Below are 17,864 nucleotides of genomic sequence, written 5' to 3' on the forward strand. Positions count from 1 at the left end.
GTATAAAGGCTGCAGGAGGAGGACTAGGTTGTCATGGCCAATTATCCAGCATTTGTGAGCTACCTGGGAGATGGTAGCGGCTATCTATTCTATCACTATTATTTACTGGACTTAAGGAGACGTTCTGTGGATGAAGAACATCTTGCAACACCGATGGGAGACGCGTTGGTGGTATCATAGAATTATGAGAGGGATTGTGCCTCAGAAGATGAGGTCTGTTTCAATGTATATATAGTCTGGTTTGTCGTCCTTAGGGAAATACATTGCAAACATTCTCTGCGTGTGTGTGTGTGTGTGTATGGAAAATATTTACCTATAGGTGCGGAAGATTTGAACCTGGTACCACCAAAGTAAGCCACTACGTTTTCCAATGAACTGTCAGTTACCTGGAAACTCCCAGGAATATGTAGATTCAACAATACAAACAATTAAAAGCCCATATAAATTCAACACTATTAGTCTGTCCAGATTACATATTCATGGCTACGGAAGCACGGGTGCAACGTCGCTAAACAAGATAAGGATTTTCATCAGATACAACAGACCAACAAATTGTTCGGTTTGTGCGACTTTGTCCTATCTGAAAATCAACCAGCAAGATATAAGGTATCTACTTTTAGTGAAGGTGTTTGGTTTTCGTCATTACATGATGACGCCAGTCTGGTGACGGTGAAGCCTGGTGGAGGGAAACGCAAGCTCACACCACCAGAAGGTGGACGGACGTGCATAGGATCTCGCAGACACTCTTCACTCTCTTGCCCAGTCGGTTGCCAGAGGGTGATCTTGGTCACCCCGAAAGCCAGAGGAACGACAGTAGAAGTAGTATAGAAGAGGACATCCACCAGGAAGGTAGCACAAGAAGCGAGGGACAGAAAACTGCTAGGAGACGAGATGGGGAAGATAACGAACAGTCATGTCATCTATCAGGTAAGCGCAGCGTCATGATGATCATTTTATGTCAGCAAAAGGTGGCATGTGTATTTTTAACTGAGACATAATCAAGAAAAAATAGATAAAGGGTTAAGAGTCATATGATTGTTCAGTGCCTTAATGTCTGTTTGTTGCTCACCTTGACATATCAGGCGTCTCATGCTTAATGAGGTTCAAGTTCTCGGACAATGCTGGCCTTACCTCATTTAGGCAAGGGAATACTGTAATATATGACTGTCATGGTGATCAGAGAGACGACAATTAACAGTAATATTTCCCTCAATCGTGGAAAAAAATTGTAAGTCGAATTTATCTACCCTTCCCCACGAAATGACAGTCTTAGGATTCCCGTAAACGAAGCAACAGGAACGATCATTGTAAACTTAAAGTTAGAAATTTCACCATATCTTAGTCATGGCACACCATTTATATTTGCATCCCGTTTATGAGAGAATTAGATGAATTTCAGGAAGGGATGAAAAATAGGTCAGGTCTAAAGAAAGGAGGAAAACTAAATGTTCCATTGTACATCTAGTTTATATATATATATATATATATATATATATATATATATATATATATATATATATATATATATATATATATATATATATATACGAATAAAGTGCAAATGAATGCGCACCTTCATAGAACATACAAACCTCCAACAGCCAGGAACCCGGGACCCCTGTGCTACAGGCGGGAATTTATCGCTAGGCTATGGGCCAGGGTTCAGTCATGACTGTTGGAGGTTTGTATGTCATATATATATATATATATATATATATATATATATATATATATATATATATACTTTCATACATGAACATCTTTTGGTTTATTCTTTTCTCGAAAAAAGTTAATAGCAATAAGCTTTCAAAGTGGCGTTGTGTCTGAAGATAATTTTGGTAACGAATATAGTAGGCGGGAGGCATTGCATAGCAAATGAAACATTCCTTTGTTTTACTAGGCTTATAACATCTTAACCCAAGTAACTGCGTGTCTTATAAGATCTGTATTTCAGCCACAACAACAATGTCTTCAGTAAGTAGCTGTCAACAAGGTGAACACTTTTTTTTTGCCAAATAGGTTATTGGGAGTGGGCTAGGCGAAATTTCATATTCGGTACCATCCTGACCAGTCCTCATATTTGTGTAATGAATTTTTTTAGTGATTTTTTCACGAAAAAATGCTGAATAGTCAATCAGACATAAACTTTGATTTCAATTCATCACCTCTAACGCCCATCTACTCTTGGAACAACCACTCTACACGTATTTTCCAATATGTCGTGTCGCTTCTGATTTGGAGAGTTTGGCCCTGGTAAATTGTGAGGAATCTGTGTGTATCCCACCCAAATGGTGGCAGCAAATGTCACATATTATCTTGCAGTATTTTTGTGTTGTCCGGAGAGGTAGTGGTAATCAGTCATATTTTTGCGGTCAATAAATCGTTAGTGTTCGTTATGGTGTCAACAAGTACCAAGGTCTTCGTCCAGTGCGATGGCAGTTTTGTCCACAAAAATTAATGCTGCTTGGTAAGTCTACCGAATGGTCGATCGTGATGTGACAGATATCACTTGAGGGGTGGTGAGGTGTGGATATCCAGGAGCGGTGTAAGAGAGATAGTGGTGAGGAATGGCCGGATGGTAGGTAGTGAGGGTTGGCCGGGGTGATGGCTGATGACAATGGCTGGCCAAAGGGCTGATGATGAAGGTTGGCCAGATGGTTGGTGATGAGGGCTGGCCAAAGGGCTGATGGTGTTGGCTGGCCAGAGAGTTGGTGATGGAGGATGGCTGGCCAGGGGGCTGTTGGTCAGACGGTTAGTGGTGAAGGCTGGCCCGAGGGATGATGGTGATGGCTGGCTAGGGGGCTGGTAGTGATGGCTGGCTGGAGGGCTGGTGGTGAGGGCTCACCAGACGACAACAATGGCATTCCGCAGGACGGGCGTCCCCAGCCAACGGCGCTCCAGCAGTGTTGCCAAGACACGCATCGCATCCCGCTGAGCTTGCACTGCAAAACAGATATCCATTTTTTCACATAGATATTTCCTTTTTAAACTAGATCGACCATATTTAAAGGAGGTTGATATCTATTTTCAGATTATTACGAATTTCTGCGAAGGAACGAGACAGTGTGCTAGATTTAGAGGCGAATAGATACGAATTGCGATGTAGACCAGGGATCGCCATCATTTAAACCATATAGTTATTTGAATAGACCATTGCATATTGAGAAATATAGACTGTTTTCAACAGCACAACGCCAGAGCAAGTTTAGAAGATTACTGGTTTGGATCATCTTTTTTTAATTACTAGTTGGGTGTTCATTCATGAGCACATTGAACGAGGTTTCATTAGGTAAAGATATCTAATTAGCATTTAATGCAGCCGTTTAAATCCAGATGTCCTCTTTGAATTCTTAAACACTCTGCCGTGGGCGGTGTAGGTTAAGGTCGTTCATCTCAACATAATTGCAAAAAACTTTTGTACATTGCACAAATGTTTTTATTGCAATCTTCCAATAGATTCTTGAATTTTTATATTTCTCTCGAAAAGTCTGTTTAGGGTTCCTTATGTTTAAACATTTTCATTTTTCCTACGGTACCGTCTGATTTAACTGGTACTGATTGTTCTTTAAAGTTCTTCATGCAACAGGTTTGGGACAGCTAATGTTCAAGGTATGTGGCAGGTATTGTTTCTGGCATGTGACGGCTATCGTAATGGGCGTGGGTGAGGTACTGTATCCTGTACAGGTCGGTATGACAGCAGGCGTGTGACACTGTGAAGCGAGCGCGGGTAAGCTACTTAATAGGCACCGCTCCGGGATTGTAAGGAGACACCTCATATTGCAGTTGATGGGTGCGGGTGCCATGGGCTTCGGGTCTCTGGTGTCATTAATGGTCATGGGCTACACCTCCCCAGCGTTGCCATCCATGCGGGCCGACCCCAACTTCAGCATTACACCTGAGCAGGTTAGTTCAAGGTTCTGGTGACAGCTTGGCGTTTAATGTTGCTCCCAGTGTTCTTATCTATATATTTAGGCAGAGTGAAATTATCGCTGTTTCACTTTCCTAATCAGAAGAAAGTTGAATGGCGAACAGGCCATAAGTTGTATAAGTATTAGATATGAGTCACTGCTGTTCTTAATATCTAAGTGCAACGTTACGATCCTTAGAGTACGACGGAACGACCTTTGAACAAAACCGAATTACTACCCTTGACTATGACTTTCCCCGACTTTTGACGACCTGACTCGTTGTGCACAAGTCCTTATTTTTCGACACTTGTGATATAGTGTTGGAAGTCTTTGACTGTGTTGTGTTTCAGGAGTCATGGGTTGGGGCAGTGATGCCCGCGTGTGGCTTACTGGGTAGTGCGGCTGCAGGACAACTGGTGGACCGGCTGGGCCGCCGGGCCACGCTTCTTCACCTGATTTGGCCCTTCATGCTGTGTACGTTCCCTGGTTTACTGGCTTACTTAGCCCTATGTACGTCACCTGGCGAGCCAGGCCCTTCATGCTAAGTATGTGTGGCGTCTAGACCCACTCTTAACAGCACTTATAGGCATCCTGCCGGTTTTGGCTTCCACACTACATTTAAGCTTCGTATTAAAAGAATTCTTCCAGTCCAGTTACGTGCAGTGAGGCTACGATGGTCCTGGACATTGATAAGGTCTCATTGGGTCGGATGGTGAATCAGGACGACATCTCGTGTTCCTTGCCCTCCAGTGGTGTGTACATTACCGAAGTCACATGTTTAGCTTTTGATTTCAGTCAAAACTGTTGGGATGTCGGTAATGTCTGTTGAACCGATTTGTGGTTTTCAGGACCCATGGCAAAGTCATCTACCTCCACCTTTACCTTCCCTAGCGTGGGCGTTGATCGCTGTGTCTGACGGCGTGTGTGGAGTGCTGGTGGGTCGGATGGTGGCCGGTGTGTGCGTGGGCGTTTTCACCACCGCCCGGTCAGTCTTCCTGCCGGAGACGGTCGAGCATGACCTCCGCAACGTCTCGCTCGTCTTCCCCTCCATCTTCAGCAACTTGGGTAGGTTCCCCCCCCCCCCCCCTCACCACCACCACCACCAACTCCTCACCGGCCAGGACTGTCGTGAGTGAGTCAGGGTTCTCTGTGACGCTTTCAGTCTGGTCAGTTGTGGCGTTATGTCTCAAACATACAGAGCTATAACTTTGCACGGTATATTACATACAGACCACACGTGAACACGCAAACGTGCCCTTCAAGTGTACATAACAAGGCTTGGTTGTACTGACTGGACTGGGCGAGGAAAGACATTGCATAGACCTTGTACATTGAGTTGCTGTCAGGCAGATTAGGGACACTATATCTTATCTTGACTGTGCCTCTTCTCGCTCCTTTGAGGCGGTTGTGGTCCGGTGTCGCACATGGGCGACAAACTCCCTCACAGTGAGTCATACCGACAGCTGACTTCATTGTTGGCCTGCAGACCCACCTGCCGGCTGGTGGGCGAAGCACCGTTGAAGAACACTCGCAAGCATTCTTAAAATCTTGATAGGCGACTTTGTGATGTTGGTCACTAACGGTACCTATAAGGCAGTTGGTGTTTCTTGTAGTACACCACCGACGTTGGAATGATCACCAAGGAAAGTAAGTACTTCCAGTGTAGTGATGCCTAAGAGTAAGTAGTCTGGAAACTAGCTGCAAAATTATTTGTTAGTAAATACAAATTGGCTTTTTTCTTTTGTTGGGTGTGGCGTCCTTTCCGAATACATATGCACTTCTGAATTGATTTTCTGTACCCCTAGAATTGCCAAGATGCCGGTACCCTGACATTGTTCATTGTAATCATATAATCATGTAAGGTGTGATTAATGAGGAGTTTCTACTGTATTTAGTTGACGTCCCTTACTAGGCCAACAGACTCCCACACTACCTTTGGCCGATGGTGATGTTGGCGAGTGTTGCAGGCGCTGACGTAGAGTTAGTTCTGCAGGTGTTGACGTAGGGTTAGTGTTGCAGGTGCTGACGTAGGTTAGTGTTGAAGGTGTTGACGTAGAGTTGCAAGTGTTGACGTAGGGTTAGTGTTGCAGACGTTGACGTAGAGTTGCAGGTGTTAACGTAGGGTTAGTGTTGCAGGGCTGACGTAGGGTTAGTGTTGCAGGAGTTGACGTGGGCTTAGCGTTGCAGGTCTGATGGTGATTTACGGCGCGGGTCAGTTCCTGTCATGGCGCGGGCTGGCGTGGTTGGGCTTTGGACTGTGCCTCCCCATACTGGCACTCCTGCTGCCCCTGCCCGAGACCCCGTACCACCTCACACGTACAGGTGGGTGCCGCTCCCAGTCAGTAGATGTAGGTGAGGGGAGAATGCTACCAGTTGTAATGTTCATGAAATTACGCCCCTGGGTTGTGGTAGAAGGGATGCTGGGCTTTAGATATCCTTTGAATAATGAAGACTGATATTCTGAAACGTTCCGAGTAATATATTTTGTCTGATGGTTTGAGGGGATGTTGACATATGACCTCTTGGTTCAGGCCGGAGGAAGGAGTCGCTATCGGCGCTGCAGCAGCTGCGACGCTCGGCCCAGGACGCTGAGCGGGAACAGCAGCAGATTAGCAGCAGCTGCAGCCGGAACACAGCAGAGGTCAACATATGGGAGCTGGTGCAGCCTCCCAACCTGTGGCCCGTGGGCGTCGCCGCTGGGCTCATGCTGACCTCGCAGACCACCGGCATGAAGGCCATCGTCTTCTTCGCCTCCAGTATCCTGAAGGGCTACAGCAACGCCACGCCCCTGCTAGGTCTGGCCAGCTTCCTAGGTTCCGTAGCCGGTACTTTCCGTCTGACGAGGTGCAAACGGCGGTGCCTCCTGCAGGTGTCCACGGCGATAGTCGTGACATCCCTCCTCATCCTAGCAGTCTTCTGCTGGGCCCAGGAGGCAGGAGGGGCCCTCTCCGTCATAGCCGAGACTCTACATCTGGTGCCCGTGACCACTCTGGTCATCTACACCCTGGGTTGCGTCCTGGGGTGGCAGTCCGTGCCCTGGGTGTTCCTCTCCGAAGGGATGCCTAGCAGGGTGCGGAGTAAGGCCGTGGCAGCTGCGGTCGCCAGCAACTGGGCCTTGACTTTCCTGGTCACCAAGACCTTCGGGTGGTGCCTGGCCACAGCGGGGGCCCACACTACCTTCCTGGGGTACGCCGCGGTCACCATCATGTGTTCCGGCCTCGTCCTCCGCGTCATGCCCGAAACCTTCGGCCGCTCCGTCGCCGACATGGACCGAGTCTACCTCACGGGAGAGGGTAAAAAGGACAAATGATTCTGTAACGATTTCTGTCTCTTCGTTGCTCCACATCAAACATTATTAAAGCCTATACACCGAGATGAAATATTAAAAGAAAAGAATTCTAAGTAAACCAACGATTCAAGGATTAAAGGGAAACTATTTTAAGATAATATACTCTTGCGGAAGATCTCAAGAATATATCTTAGAATCACTAGATTATTCCTTTTTCTCCTCATGGTATTAACCTCAGGTTAATCGATATGAATAATGAATACCATCGATCAACAGTAATTTTGATTATCAATAATTACAGTGGCCAGAATCGGAATGTTTGGGTTATTTTCTTGTCATATGGGATGAGGGTAGCCCCTAGTGAAAAATGTATGTTCTTAAATACAAATCATGAATTGTTGTTTGCCTAGATATAATTTATGAGCATGTGAAGACGGAGCTGGGAAAACCTTTGCTAAACGCTGACTCAAATTGACTTCTGAAAGTATGCAGCCTTGTTCCAATGTTACAGAAAACGTCAAATATAGTTTCTCTTTTTATTGATCAGTGATATATCTTCACTATCACTGTAAGGATTCAATGGCTGAACTGATAGCATTATTACTTGTATCATGCAGTAAATCATCAGCTTCTTGGCATTAATGGAGGATGGGTTCTGCACCTTATACCGTTTGACCTGCCAAGGATAGTGCCCGTCAAACTTCATAGATTGTTTTGTTTTCAATAACCGAACATACTGTATTTCATCTCTGGATTTAAGACTCAACTTTTGGGACTTTATCGGAAAGTTATATTAGTTTGCACGAGTTGGCGCGCATCAGCTGATTGGCGGAGCTATGTATTCAGAGAAAACGGCATAAACTGTATGGGTTACTTTTAAAAACATCCAAATTAATATTTTCTTCCTTGAAACGGCCTGCCAGGTACGCTTCCAGGGTTCAGTCGGGAGGAGGGGGGCAGGTTATGATCTCACTGAGACATTGATCAATCGTATGTAAATGCACATTCTGTCCTAAAAAACTCTGAGCTTTTTTAATTATCTGTATATCAAATTCAATTACTAATGTGCCAAATTCTAAAAAAAATTGAATACATCTATTGTACAAATGCACGTTTATTATAAGGTCGGCTTCCAGTTTGAAACGAAAATACATTCTCGACGTTTGATAACATAAAACAGCTGATAGCTATAAACAAGGAAGTTGTTCGACGAAACAAATCAAAATACTTCTACAAGAGAAGATTTCATTTTAAAAATGTCATTGTTTTGGGAAGGTGGTAATGCTGACGAGATTGTCACTAGTGTAAATTACTGGAACAATTGATATATTTATTTTTCCTTTCCAGGGATTAGAAGGGTTAAAACAATCATACACGAATGTTTAATATAATTAAGTTAATTGTATATTGTATAACTCAAGGGAGGAAGAATGGCCTCGTCACCCAGCTCTGGATACGCCCCTTGTACAGCAGGTTCCTGCAACACAGCAAGTAGAACAGGTTCATGCCATGTACAGCAGGCAGGGCAGTAGGTAAAGCAGGTTACTTCAACATACAGTAAGCAGGGAGGGCGGGTCAGTAGGGCAGAGGGTCCACACACACACACACACAGGCTCGGTACCTCCCTCTCTTCTCCAGGCACTTCCTCTCCCCTCCCCTCCCCTCCCCTCCCCAACCTGCGGAGGACGTCTGGCCTCAGTAAGCGGTTGGGGCAACACGACCTCTCATACCCCCGAACCTCCGCCCTCCCCCTATCATCATCATGATCACAGAACCTCGAACCGACGTTCTGAAGTCTTCGAGTCGACGCGGGGAACGTCACCTCCAACGCACTCGAAAAAGTGTGGTCGTTTGACTCGAGCGGCGCGCGCCTATACTGTGAATCCTCGGACACGGGACCTCTCTCCCTCTTCTCCATTTTAAGGACGCCTCTTTCCAGTTCTAATCCAAACACACGTTGACGCGAGAGGATCGACCTCAGATGCATCAACCGCCCCAAGATTAAAAGGTGAGCCGAGTCGATTGGTCTAGCGCCATAATTTATGCTAAAATATTCACAATCCTTCCGTACGTCCTTTGCAAATATGCGGTGTTACGTCACCCGGGGGAGAACGATGCGTTCGGCTGATGCAGGAACCACTACAATAGCCGCGGCATCTTCACTTCGTCGAGGGGCGGGTCCCCGGCGCCCTGGGGCACAGGTCTACATTCGGTCAAACACTTCACCTGTTAAACAAACTAATTTTCAGAGTCGCAACCCGTCATACGGCAACGTCGCCTCCACAGAGAAAACGGAGCGCGGGATCGTGAAGCGGCGGCCAAGGTTTCACCCGGTATTTTCTCCTCTTCTGCCGACATTGGTGACGATAGTGGTAACACTGGGGTTATCTGGGCCGGATGGACACAGCGGAACGTCCGGCTGTTATATTTCCAGGTGAGAGCGACAGCTCCGCCAGTGAACTTGACCATGAGCAGCACATCGAACGTGATAGCCATCAATGGAATCTTCAGCAGTCGGTTGCCAAGACGTCGTGAGCAGATAATAAGGAATATTTACTTTTTTTCATGTTTACAAGGCTCTAGATTTCGTCCGATTCACCCACTCATCATCTGGATGTTCATGAAGTCAGGCACAGAATCCATGTTGACTGACATGCCGTAAGCAAACAGTAATGGAAAATGAATTAGTTTATTAAGATGAAAATGAAGACGTTGGCATCTTGACCATTACTTCCTCACGCTTATCCGAAGTTGCAGTGTTCAGTCTTCTTAGACACGGCGTGGGTCGCACGTCGAGCCTCCCACTGAGTGCGTGTGACTAACTCTATTTGGAAAACTTGGTGGATTTTTATTCCCTCTGCAGGAGAAGAACGACCCAAACACCCGAGTAAGTTTGATACGTCGCCCAACCGACACGTGTGGCACGTCTTGGATGATTATTATTTTTTTGTTGTGTGTGTGTGTGTTGGTAGCGAGGAACAGCCTTCCTAAATTACTGGGTGTTGGGGCTCACTACTTGATGGACTGGGAGGCATTGACATCACCACACCAGATGCTGGGAGGGAGACTGGGGCCAGTCATTTCCCGTCACGCAGTCAATAGCCTGTGGCAGACGACCTCCCTAGGCCAGGCAGCCTGCGGGAGGGGCGAGGGCGGCGGCAGCAGGAGGAGGAGGACGAAACCCTGGTGACGGTGATGGCTCTAGGCTTTGACCAACCCGTCACTTTCTTGACAGTGACGGCCATGTGTGTGCGTGTGTGTGTGACAGTCGCGTGTTGGTCAGCCTGGCAGTGATCGAGGCTGTATAAACCGGCACTCGTATGTAATGCTAGGATGACACTTGGGTAAGGAAGTCGAACCGTGAGCAGTCAAGTAATCGTGTCGAAATCCTGAGCCAAGGAGGCGAAAGGATCGTCACTCGGGTTCCCGGGTCACTGAATCGTCCCAGTAAGGCGAGTGTGTTGTGTCCCACGGGTGACACTGCGGCAGGCGGGTCTCCTGGCGCGGTTGTGGGTTTTGTGTCGGGTAGTGAGCTGGGTCAGGGTTGTATGTGCTCGGGTTTCAGGTTAGGTCGGGGTTGTACGTGTCCAGGTTATTGGGTGGGTCAGGGTTGTATGTGTCCAGGTTGTGAGATGCAGAAAGGTTTTCAGTGTTCAGCGTGTGTGGTAGGCTGTTTTTTGTTTATAGATGGGTCAAAGTTGTATGTCTGGGTTGTGAGCTGGGTCAGGGATGTGTGTGTCCAGGTTTTGAGTTAGGACAGGATTGTGTGTACTGGTTGTGAGTTGGGTCAGGGTTGTGGGACTCGCTGGTGTAACAGTATCCAAGACACGCCAGGCGAACCACGTAACTTAAAACGTTTTAAGTGGTTTCAGAACTCGCCAGGAAACTAAACGTTCGCTGGCGGTGTTTGCTGTACGTTACAGCAATCACCCGTTGATTATCAACAGGTGTAGAGTGGCGTGCGCTGACACTCTGATGCTCCACAGTCATCCTTACGTTAGCTAAGGCATCGAATGGCGTTTGCTGTCGCAACAAACTCGTCCGATATTAAACTTTTGATAGAATTGTGTTCACTAACAGCGTTTTTGCTAGCTACCTATGAATATATCTGTTGAATATTTAAAGAACTCAGAATTACGCTTGAGCTCAGCCATCATGAGCTGGTATGAGATCCAAGAAGTTCTGGAAGATATTCCAGTGTAATAACAAGAATGGAATTAAGGACTTGAATGCATCTTGAGGGTATGCCAGACGCCCTCAGGTGTGTTTTATTTCTAGTTTGCTGTAACTGAAGTGCGTCCTGGACGTGATCGAATTTGAAAAAAAAAATAACATTCGTACCGGTCATTTATGCTGCTATGTTACTTTCACTCTTCAAACGGTTGAGGTATACTCCCAGGACACACTTGCCAACACGTTGTACTTTCACCGCGCACTTGCCAAGTACCAACCACTTTCACTACACAGTCACGAACAAGCTTTCTATTTTTTTTACTGCCTGACGATAGCGAGAAATGCATGCGGTGTCTGGTGCGGGTAGCCAAGGGTCGAGTCAGCTGGTAAACACACCTGGCATTTACATCTACCAGGGAGGACTAGTATAACTCACCCACCCACGAATGTTACTCTCTTGATTGTCAGTCGGGTTCATTATAGCGTAATAATCCCTGAGCACGACCTTGCCACCGTTGAGGACGACCGACCCCAGTACGACCCTTCTATGGGCCGGCAGTGCATCACGTATGTTTAATTTTTCGTTTCCCTTTTCTGGATAGTAAATCATCACATTTCAGTGTCCTTTCTACACACGGTTAAGATTTGAACAACCTCCAACACCAGCCTTCTAACAGGTGAGGAAAACCACAGGAATCTTTAGTACACAGCTCCAGCCACAGTTCATACATATATTTATACCAACGGTATATTATTTACCCAGAGATTAAAACACGGGGCCACTAAAGGTTCCGTCCACAGGCTGTGGTAACATATGATGATGGATGACCTGAAGGAACGTAAGCGTTCGGAAACGCAGGGATGCTACGCTGCTGCCACGAACGGCGAGTCGGACGGCAGTGACGGGGGCCCGTCGCATCCTGTCGCGCCCTCCCACACCAACTTGGGCGACGCCGTCAACCGGTAATTTTGTATTTGATGGCCGGCTGACATGCTACGCCGGCCATGGGACCTCTCTCTCTGGTTGGTATGTGACGAGCGGGGGATAGACGGTGGACGGGAGGGACCAGGAATCGAAAGGACAGAACTGAGAATTACCTTTACGTTCCCTTCAGGATTACCTTTATGTTCCCTTCAGGGTTGCCTTACGTTCCTGTCTATCATTGAGGGACTGCTGGGTGATCCATGTGTCGTCAGTTAGGGGCCTGGTTGGTCAGACTGTCAACATGGTTAACCTATTCTAACTTAATTTATCGTTATTATGGCATATATGTTACGCTACTACTGTTGTACAACACAACAGGTCCCCCGTGAAGATCAGTGGATGTCTATTTCTATACTTGGTAGTCTCTCATCCTCGTGAATCCGTTCGTGCACCGGCGGATCCTTGGCAGCTGTGGTAATTCCGTTCGTGTGACGCCGGATAGACCAGAACATTGGTGCTTGCGTTCCTGTATCTAACCCTGGATGTTTATCTAGGAACTTTAGGAGAGATTGTGCCCACTGTTTCTCATTATTAACTTAATTTTTTTTTTATGTTATTGCGGTCAGACGCTGATTGGATGAAGATTGCTGGACGACGGCGAATAAATTGTAGCTGTCATCTTTGATTGTTTGTTGTGTCTGTTGTATTATCTTGTATGTATATCCTTAAGTACAAGATGCTTCCAAAATACTCACTACATCTCCTCCTCACCCTATCACGCGCATTGCACGTGACAGCTAGAGCATGGATGTGAGCGAATGGGGCCTTTTTTTAGTCTGTTCCTGACTCTACTAACACAGAAAACGGCGAAGTATATATATTATATATATATATATATATATATATATATATATATATATATATATATATATATATATATATATATATATAGATAGCTAGATAGATAGATAGATAGATAGATAGATAGATAGATAGATAGATGGATAGATAGATAGATAGATAGCGCGTGTGTGTTTCAAGAAACTCGAATAAACTCAAAACTCGAGGTCGAATATTGCAACAAACAAGTAAACAAAATATTTTCAGGTAAAATTGTCGAGGAAATTCTTTCCATCACGTTTAACCTTACAAAGAATACCTGACCTCCATAGTAAGGTAGACCATAAGATAAATGTTACATTGTGTCGCTGGAAGTTTATGGTAACCTTGTAAAGTTTCTGGACCAGATCAGAATGGCACGTGAGCCTGAGTGAAGCGAGAGCGATATTGTATGAGCTGGGCCAAGGCCAGGATCCATGTTGAGGTTTAATGTACGCTGGACGTGTCTGCTGTCAGTGTGCGTCTTGGTGTTCGCTGGACGTCTTTTCTGTCAATATTCGTCATGGTGTTCGTTGGAAGTGCGTGCTGTCAGCATGCGCCATGATGTTTGTTGGATGTGTTTGCTGTACTGATGTCCATATAGGTGTTCACTGGGTGTGTTTGTTGTCCTGATGTCCGTCATGATGTTTGCTGAACGTGCTTGTTATCCTGGATGTCCATTTTGGTGTTTGCTGTCGTAACGCACCCGCAACATATGATGCTATGGGCGCGGCCGTTCCTTTTCTGATGTCATTAAAGTTTCCTAGACCCGTTTGGCCTTTTCACCGTTGGTGTCTGGTGTTCTCAGAACGTGTTTGGTGAAGTAAAGTAGGCAGGTAGGTTCCAGGGTTCAGAGGCCGTGATATTGCCAAATACTGTTTATTCATGTGCTCTACTTCGCTAGGGTACAAGCCTTAGGAACATGTCCAGCGCACCGATTTTTTTTCCCCCTCCACACTTAATTGCTTTTGTTGCGTCCACATTGCGAGAGCAAATTGTTTGGAGTTTTTCTGTCGTAGCTCTGATAAAATGTGTACTAATTCGTATTATGTTCATCTGACATATATTGCATAGGTTACGGGTTGAGGATATGATGTGAATGGTAACTCCATGTTGAGGCCTTGAGTACAACGGTACGACCCTTGAGTACGACGCTACGACCCTTGAGCATGACGGTACGACCAATGAGCACGACGGTACGACCCTTGAGCATGACGGTACGACCCTTGAGCACGACGCTACGACCCTTGAGCATGACGGTACGACCCTTGAGCACGACGCTACGACCCTTGAGCATGACGGTACGACCAATGAGCACGACGGTGCGACCAATGAGCACGACGGTACGACCCTTGAGCACGACGGTATGATCCTTGAACACGACAGAAAGACCCTTGGGCGCGACAGTGCGAGGCTTGAGTACGAAGACAACTCTTGAACACTGCGTGACGACCTTTTAAATGGCCTGGCGTGACGTTAAGGGTCAGGCCAGTGTTCGAGCTATCTTACCCAGGGGTCGTAACGCCTGTAGCTTCCACACAAGTCGCGTGAGGTCGTTAGGACCCGTCTTGCGTCCCGTACGTACTGTTCCGTCTTCCAGCTCACGTAACGTATGCACAGTCGCTGCCAGTATAGCTTGGTTCAGTGGTATAGGTGGGCAGTGGTGATTTAGCTTGATGACGGTGGTTTAGCTTGCTGGTGTGGGTGGTTTATATACCATGGTGACGCTGGCTGAGCTTAGGGACCGAAGCGTAGCGTGAGCCCCGCTCCCGTCACCCCACACAACTCACGACGACGTAAAAGAAATAAAAAAGAAAAGAAAAGAAGTCATGTGACCACTGCGGTGTCGCCCCTCCTCTCCCACCAGCTACTCCCAGGTACCAGGAGGTACCACCAGGCGTCGCTGCATAGCCCATGCAACAATAGCATTCTAGGTATATATATATATATATGGCATGTGTACGTGTAGGAAGAGAGGAAAGTGATTGGTTCTCAGTGAATGTAGGTTTGCGGCAGGGGTGTGTGATGTCTCCATGGTTGTTTAATTTGTTTATGGATGGGGTTGTTAGGGAGGTGAATGCAAGAGTTTTGGAAAGAGGGGCAAGTATGAAGTCTGTTGGGGATGAGAGAGCTTGGGAAGTGAGTCAGTTGTTGTTCGCTGATGATACAGCGCTGGTGGCTGATTCATGTGAGAAACTACAGAAGCTGGTGACTGAGTTTGGTAAAGTGTGTGAAAGACGAAAGTTAAGAGTAAATGTGAATAAGAGCAAGGTTATTAGGTACAGTAGGGTTGAGGGTCAAGTCAACTGGGAGGTGAGTTTGAATGGAGAAAAACTGGAGGAAGTGAAGTGTTTTAGATATCTGGGAGTGGATCTGGCAGCGGATGGAACCATGGAAGCGGAAGTGGATCATAGGGTGGGGGAGGGGGCGAAAATTCTGGGAGCCTTGAAGAATGTGTGGAAGTCGAGAACATTATCTCGGAGAGCAAAAATGGGTATGTTTGAAGGAATAGTGGTTCCAACAATGTTGTATGGTTGCGAGGCGTGGACTATGGATAGAGTTGTGCGCAGGAGGATGGATGTGCTGGCAATGAGATGTTTGAGGACAATGTGTGGTGTGAGGTGGTTTGACCGAGTAAGTAACGTAAGGGTAAGAGAGATGTGTGGAAATAAAAAGAGCGTGGTTGAGAGAGCAGAAGAGGGTGTTTTGAAATGGTTTGGTCACATGGAGAGAATGAGTGAGGAAAGATTGACCAAGAGGATATATGTGTCGGAGGTGGAGGGAACGAGGAGAAGAGGGAGACCAAATTGGAGGTGGAAAGATGGATTGAAAAAGATTTTGTGTGATCGGGGCCTGAACATGCAGGAGGGTGAAAGGAGGGCAAGGAATAGAGTGAGTTGGAGCGATGTGGTATACCGGGGTTGACGTGCTGTCAGTGGATTGAATCAGGGCATGTGAAGCGTCTGGGGTAAACCATGGAAAGCTGTGTAGGTATGTATATTTGCGTGTGTGGACGTATGTATATACATGTGTATGGGGGTGGGTTGGGCCATTTCTTTCGTCTGTTTCCTTGCGCTACCTCGCAAACGCGGGAGACAGCGACAAAGCAAAAAAAAAAAAAAAAAAAAAAAAAAAAATATATATATATATATATATATATATATATATATATATATATATATATATATATATATATACACACACACATATGAGGCTGTAGATTCGACAAAGCCTCTGAACTCTGAGGCCCCTGGGGCTGGAACCATCTGAACGGTGAGGAGTCTTACACAGGATAAAGTGTCACTAGCGGTAAGGCACTGAGGACCGGGGTACACAATGTTCCTGGACGTCCGGGTCCGGAATGAAGGCAATTTGTAGCCGAGAGAGAGAGAGAGAGAGAGAGAGAGAGAGAGAGAGAGAGAGAGAGAGAGAGAGAGAGAGAGAGAGAGAGAGAGAGAGAGAGAGGATTCCTTTGTCTTGGTGCCGTGCCTTTCCCACCCTCATCTTCATACGCCTCCTGAAGCAGAAAGAGCTGTGATCCCCCAGGCTCTATTGTTTGCATGGGGCAAGCCGCCCTACTAGCCATCTCCTTTGTGTCTGGGGAAAGGCTCTAACCATCACCTCCGGAGGGAGATTGTGAAGGGGATGATATTCCCGTGCTTGTTGCGGGTGAGCAGCGCGTCGGGTCGACAGGAGGCGCCCCCTCGCCAACTTGTGATTTCTGTTGTTCTTTGAGTCTCCCATGGCTTTCTCTCCTGCCTGTCCGATATTCTGGGTGCTGGCTGCCCCGTGTTCTGCCTCCTGTGGTGTTCTGGGAGGGAAGTGCCCCACCCAGGCGCGCCCTCGCCTCCCCAGACATGGGTGTCTCGTCCTCCTGGCTCCCTCAGCCGTTACCCCCCCTCCCTCACGGCGTTAGTGACAGTAGACATGTATGGCACCGCCTCCCAGACGTCATCATCTGTCATGACAACATCCACAAGAGTTATCACCTCCTATGGCAACACCCACTGTAAAGACGACTCCCACGTCAACCGGTGTGCCGTTTTTTCCCAGGGGCTTGAGCGGGGGACGACGCCCAGCGTGAGTGGCGACAGCCTTGCTGGCACGGGTCCCTGACACGACAGCGAGGGAGGGTCAACCAACACGACACCCCCCCGGCCAGCCACGAGGTCGAGTGGGGGTCGAACTGGGCTCCTCAATTTGCCAAGCAAGTTTCCGAACTTCAGGCTTGGTTAGATGTGCTTTTATTTATTAATCTATCTATGTATTTATTTGTTTATCGCTGGTGTTTGTGTTGTTGCGTCACAGGTAGGGGGGAGAAGGGTTTGCCTGAGTCGTCGGGCTATGATAAAGTGGTGTTGGTGAGGCCGACTGTGAAGTGTGTTTTGAATCAGGGAATTCTCTGGGGACGTTTGGGTAGCTGGTCAGAGGAGGTACACACACACACCTTCCCTCCCACACCCCAGTCTCCGTGCATTCCTCCACCCCCACCCACCCCTGAACTTCTCCCACCTCCCCTCCTCCCCCAGAGAATCTCCCCGCACTGTGACCCAGGTTGCAACAGGTTCCGCGTCGGTTGGTGGGCAGTTTTTCTCATCAAGTTGGGCTTGGATCAATAAGGCGGACGTATCATTTGCTGCAGTTTAGTTTTAAACTGTGCTGCCGGTCTACATGATAGTGGGGGGGGGGG

General features: G+C 47.1%; 2 protein-coding genes across 3 annotated transcripts in view; both read left to right on the plus strand.

The window, feature by feature from the left end:
- Positions 1-593: 593 nt before the first annotated feature.
- LOC139753176 (facilitated trehalose transporter Tret1-like) lies at positions 594-7,600 on the plus strand. Its single transcript, XM_071669363.1, has 6 exons — positions 594-927; positions 3,784-3,903; positions 4,259-4,382; positions 4,800-4,973; positions 6,096-6,230; positions 6,440-7,600. The coding sequence occupies exons 1-6, from the start codon at positions 892-894 to the stop codon at positions 7,216-7,218; spliced, it is 1,368 nt and encodes a 455-aa protein (XP_071525464.1). The 5' UTR covers positions 594-891; the 3' UTR covers positions 7,219-7,600.
- Positions 7,601-9,955: 2,355 nt separating this feature from the next.
- The window catches only part of FucTA (glycoprotein 3-alpha-L-fucosyltransferase A), a 163,989-nt gene continuing 156,080 nt past the window's right edge, over positions 9,956-17,864 (plus strand). For both annotated transcript variants that reach the window (XM_071669369.1, XM_071669371.1), the window contains exon 1: positions 9,956-10,084. The gene's annotated coding sequence lies outside the window, so the exon portion shown is untranslated. The remainder of the gene's footprint in view (positions 10,085-17,864) is intronic.

This window comes from Panulirus ornatus, chromosome 14 (genome assembly GCF_036320965.1).
Source record: "Panulirus ornatus isolate Po-2019 chromosome 14, ASM3632096v1, whole genome shotgun sequence".
NCBI lineage: Eukaryota > Metazoa > Arthropoda > Malacostraca > Decapoda > Palinuridae > Panulirus > Panulirus ornatus.

What these genes read in the sequence shown, in the direction of transcription:
- LOC139753176 (XM_071669363.1), top strand. Translation starts at nt 892, where the DNA reads ATGGGGAAGATAACGAACAGTCATGTCATCTATCAG. An exon ending in ACAGTCATGTCATCTATCAG is followed by an intron (nt 928 to 3,783) that starts GTAAGCGCAGCG and finishes CTCATATTGCAG; the next exon opens with TTGATGGGTGCGGGTGCCAT. An exon ending in GATTTGGCCCTTCATGCTGT is followed by an intron (nt 4,383 to 4,799) that starts GTACGTTCCCTG and finishes TACCTTCCCTAG; the next exon opens with CGTGGGCGTTGATCGCTGTG.